Source organism: Alosa pseudoharengus, unplaced genomic scaffold (genome assembly GCF_046254945.1).
Source record: "Alosa pseudoharengus isolate Yale_2024_CS ecotype anadromous, Long Island Sound unplaced genomic scaffold, YU_APseudo_1.1 YU_APseudo_1.1_scf_20, whole genome shotgun sequence".
Taxonomy (NCBI): Eukaryota; Metazoa; Chordata; class Actinopteri; order Clupeiformes; family Clupeidae; genus Alosa; species Alosa pseudoharengus.
The window spans coordinates 20,789,234-20,794,233 of NW_027468664.1; the positions used below are offsets into that span (position 1 = coordinate 20,789,234).

General features: G+C 43.1%; 1 protein-coding gene across 1 annotated transcript in view; it reads left to right on the top strand.

Annotated features, from left to right (window-relative positions):
- ncam2a (neural cell adhesion molecule 2a) overlaps positions 1-5,000 on the top strand; it is a 68,402-nt gene that overhangs the window by 62,714 nt on the left and 688 nt on the right. The window contains exons 16-17 of the mRNA XM_076297193.1: positions 1,831-2,035; positions 4,308-4,427. Of these exons, the coding sequence (XP_076153308.1) occupies positions 1,831-2,035; positions 4,308-4,427 (325 nt within the window). The remainder of the gene's footprint in view (positions 1-1,830; positions 2,036-4,307; positions 4,428-5,000) is intronic.

The following is a 5,000-nucleotide window of genomic DNA, read 5'->3' on the forward strand; positions in this document are numbered from 1 at the left end:
GAGGGGTTTAAAATAACCTTTTATCTTAAAATTTCATGGCCAGCAGCGATAAAAAATCACACTGAGATAAGAAGTGACATTGCATCCATGGTATTTTCTGCTTCACAGAAATACATTTGCATTCTGATTCAGGTGCGCAAGTTATCAGACGTTAGTTCAACTGACAGAGTCATGAATGCAGAGCCGTAGTTGAACAACAGGAGGTAATGTCTGTATCACAGAGGGACTCCAGTGGTCACATGGAGCCAGATGCCTGTAAATTACAGGTTGGCTGTCATTGGAAAATCAAGGGGAATAAAAGGTATGAAAGTATCTTCTTAGTCATTGTGCACATCCCAGGTGCAGGACAAAAACTGTTGAGAAATATTTAAAAAGACTGAGCACTTTTTGATTATTTTTGTTTTGTGTGTGTGTGTCTTTTATTTTGTCAAGTCAAGCCAAGCATGACAAAATAAGTGTGCAGACTTTTTTTCAGGAAATTATCTTTTTCCAAATCCATTCCCGGAAAAATATAGTTTAATATTATCTAGAGGTCTTTGTAAAAAAACTACCCGTCTGGCTCGAGCATGCAATACACATTAACAATAAACAATAAACAGTGAAATTTCAATGTGAGAAAGGGAATAGTGATAAGTAGTACAATTAGAACAATTTAATGCCATAACATACTGTAGTGTTGTAGATGGTAGCTTTCATACTCCAACAAGCCTCCCACAGCTTCCATTTGTCAACACTTGCCACCGAGTCTCAAATGTGCATTGCACTTTTTAAATATGTTTTTATTTTTATTATTTGTTTATTTCTGAAAGAGAAACACATTCTGTAATTTGGTGAAAATCTATCCCATTTCTTTATAACTCCAGTCAAGCATCTCAACAGTGTGGTCAAAAATCAGAGGATCTGGATGGATGCGTTCAGTTCTCTGCCTGCCCTCTGCTCTTATGCTCTGTCCATTAAAAGCTTCATTGTTATTTTTAATGAAGAGGCCATTTCCTCTCTCGCTGAAAGGCTTGCCAACATAGTGTCCTTGCCAATACCTAGACCTCTCATTTATTCTAATAGTGCTATCGCATCTGCTGTCTTAATAACGTTAATGTGATTTGCCCTCACAAATGACACCGTTTGTTACTCTTTTATTTCTCTTTTATTTGAGGTGGTACGACTTAAATGCCTCAATTACTGACTCATTCTTTACAAAAAATCTTTTCAAACTTTATTGTTGTTTTAGAAGTAGGTCTTTTTCGAGTTGAATTGGCCACTTTTCCACTTTTTCTTCCACAAGTTGTTGCAAAGTTACAGAAAGTGCTTTGTTTATATAGTTTCAGAATGTGTATCTCACTTCCAAGTTTGAAACAGAATAGCACCTTTTCATTATCTCTCCTGTCTGTACTATCAGATTATAGTAAATGGTGAGAAATATTTGCCCAGTCCACATCATTAGTGACCCTGCCTTACGGATCGTAGGTGAAAATGCTGAGTCTGCATGGAGATGTTTCCTCAGGAGTAATTGAAAAGTGTAGCCGACAGAGAACAGTTGAAGCTATGGAAAGTCATATTTACCTGGGCGGATTTGTGTGTGTGTGTACTGTATGTGTGTGTGTGAGAGAGAGAGAGAGAGAGAGAGAGAGAAAGAGAGAGTGTATCTGTGCTTGTGTGAGTCCGTGCGTGTGTTTGTGTGTGTGTGTCTGGTCTCAGCAGACTCCCTCCTCTGTTCTGCAGCCTGGGTCTTGGTGGTGGGGCTGTGTGTGTGTGTGTGTGTGTGTGTGTGTACTGTATGTGCGCATATGTCGCAGCTCTGTTGATATTCCCTTCTCTGTCTGGTCTCAGCAGACTCCCTCTTCAGCAGCCTGGGCCTGGGCGCGGTGGTGGGTCTGGGCGTGGCGGCCGTGCTGCTGCTGCTGGTGCTGGTGGACGTCAGCTGCTTCTTCCTGCGCCAGTGCGGCCTGCTCATGTGCCTCACCCGACGCCTGTGCAGCCGCAAGAGCGCCACCAGTGCCAAGGGCAAGGAGCTGGAGGAGGGCAAGGCTGCATACCTGTGAGTGGAACACACACATGCACACACACACACACACATACACTCACACAGACACACACTCAGAAACACACACGCACACACAGATACACTCACACACACTTACGCATACACGCACACTCAGGCACACACAAACACACACACCAGGCTAATAAAAACAACACACACATGCATACACACACACACACACACACACACACACACACACATACACATACACATACACACACCAATCTACTTACAATGCCACCCCCCACACACACCCTCACATACTTGCACAGGCATAGATATAGATATAAGCAAATGCTTGTATAACAGCAAATAGCTGGAGACCAAGCCATGTACATATAATGAGATACATTCTCCCATTCCTTGGTAGAGATGCATACATATTGCCAGTTACCCATCATCATATAATGATTTCATACATGCAGACACCAAAAACACCCAAGCTGGTAGGGACACCCAGGAAACAAACAAATCAAAACAATTGTACATGCCTATTGTTACTGTTCCCTGTTTAGACACATACATAATACCAACTCATGCATACATACATACATAGACTGACCATTCAAACAAATACAGCCTGTTTGCGTGCTGTTACGCATGGATTTGTATGTTTGATACACCGACAGATTCATGTATATGAGCACAGCAGGACACTATTGCACGCGACACATTCCCTCCACATCCTGGCATTTCTCATTATCCACTTGTCACCTTCTGCTGAGATCTCACTCCCTTCATCACTTGTTTGCACATTGTTCAGATCCACTGTCAGTTCCTGTGTTTTTCTGCACATGCTCACTGTATTGTTTTCACCTGTTTGTCTGTGCATATACAGTGTGAATGAATGTTTGGATGTGTGATGATAACACTTGCATTAGTTTGTGACTATGAGGTGTTCAAAGCTGCAGACTCAGCTCAGAGATATACAAATACTGGTAATCATTTCAAAACAAAGACAAAATATGTGACCCTGCAAGGCGAAACCAGTCGTTTTGGTAAAATGTACAAAATTAAGTTAATGTGCTCACATGGACGGCCATTGACTAAGCTTTCCAACGATATGTATATTGAGGGTATTGCAAAAAGTATCGCTAAGATAACTGCATCCAAAGTTGGCATGGTTCTCCTGTCACGATACGCCAGAAGAGGAGAAAATCACCTTTTTAAGTAAATTGTCACATGCGATAGTGTGAGGACACAGCTATTATTAGCCTAACGGTAGCGTGACTTTGAAGTGGATGACTGACTATGTCCAGTTTTATCAACCGAGTGTGTGTCTTTTTCTGCCCCCTAGTTAATACCAGGGACGGTCATAAGGTGTCACTATAGAATATAATTAATGTATGTCGGGGGAAGTAAGGGGAGAAGAAGTTTTATGTACACAGATTGTTTAGGCTATACAGTAGGCCCACTTTTAAAATGTGCTACTGCTACATCAATGGAAAACTTCTGGTCCATAAAATGACGCCAGGATATTTCTAAAAGTTCGTGCTTTTGACCGTTCGTGCCCTGAAAGGCAAGTCTTTCACATTCATATTCAGTTACATCTGCCAAGAACGATAGAGAGCTTGCACACACACACACACACACACACACACACACACACACACACACACACACACACACACACACACACACACACACACACACACACACACACACACACAAACACAAACACAAACATACACAAACAGAGAAAGCCTCCCAGAAGTATGGTAATAATGTGTTGACGGGGGCTCTTTGTGCACTGAAATGTTTCTCCTGTGAGCCCCGTGGAGTCTCAGAATCCCACCGACTACAAGCAGGCCTCCATCTCAGGCACTGAGAGGAACGCAGGCTAAACTGTGTCTGGAGCCAGAAAGACTTGAGCGAGCCACTTAGCAAAAACAAACAAACAAGGCCATCTTTCAGTTTTCGTAGCACGTATGACATACAGTATTCCTAAGGGTGTGTGTGTGTGTGTGTACTTGTGGACACAAGTAATGTACATATTTTGCTATAAATATCATTTGTTTTTTTACATATGCATCAGTTTGTTTTTTTTCAGGTGGCATGTCTGCATCACCAAACGTGTGTGTATGTGTGTGTGTGTGCACATGTATGTGTGTGTGTGTTTGTGTATATCTACTATATGTGTTTATGTTTATGTGCACAGTATTCTAGCATTGTATCCTTGTCTCTGCATGTGTTTGTGCATGTGTCTGTGTGTGTGTGTGTCTGTGCCTGTGTGTGTGTGTGTGTGTGTGTTTGCATGTGTGTGTAGGGGCGATGGGTCCAAGGAGCCCATTGTTGAGATGAGGACAGAAGAGGAGAGAATAACAAACGCAGAGGATGGGAGCCCAATGAACGAGCCCACTGAGACCACCCCCCTCACTGAGCCAGAGTAAGACCGCCTACCCCCCCCCCCCCCCTCCCCCAGCGTCCGGTCTCACCGCCTATCCCCCCCCCCCCCCAGCGTTTGGTCTCACCGCCTGCCCCCCTTCCTCCCCCAACATCTGGCCTCACCACCTGCCCCCAAAAGGCCTCAGTTTTGCCCTGAGCCATGAAGTCTTGCCAACATTGTTCAACCGTTGGCTGAAGGCACATTACAGGAGCATGTTAGAGGAGTTCAAAGTAGATGTTGGGGGGTTTGTTTCATTCAGTTGATTGCGGCCTAAATGAGTGTGAAAGGTTTAAGCACCAGTTTCATCTTCCCTCCTGGAAAAAAATGGATTCAGCATACAGTATCTCGATCAAAAGGCCGCACAGGGTGTGTTAGAGAACCTGGGTTGATATTAAACTCTGATTAGGATAAAATAAAAAATCTCCAAGGTGTTATTGCACTTCTCATTTGTGAAACACACTGTGCTCTCCAAATTATTTTTAAAGGACAGCAGCTGCACTGAGTATATTTTCCTTTCCTTTCTTGTCAGGGTCATGAATTGTTTGTGTGATGTGGGGACTCGTGTGCCAATAT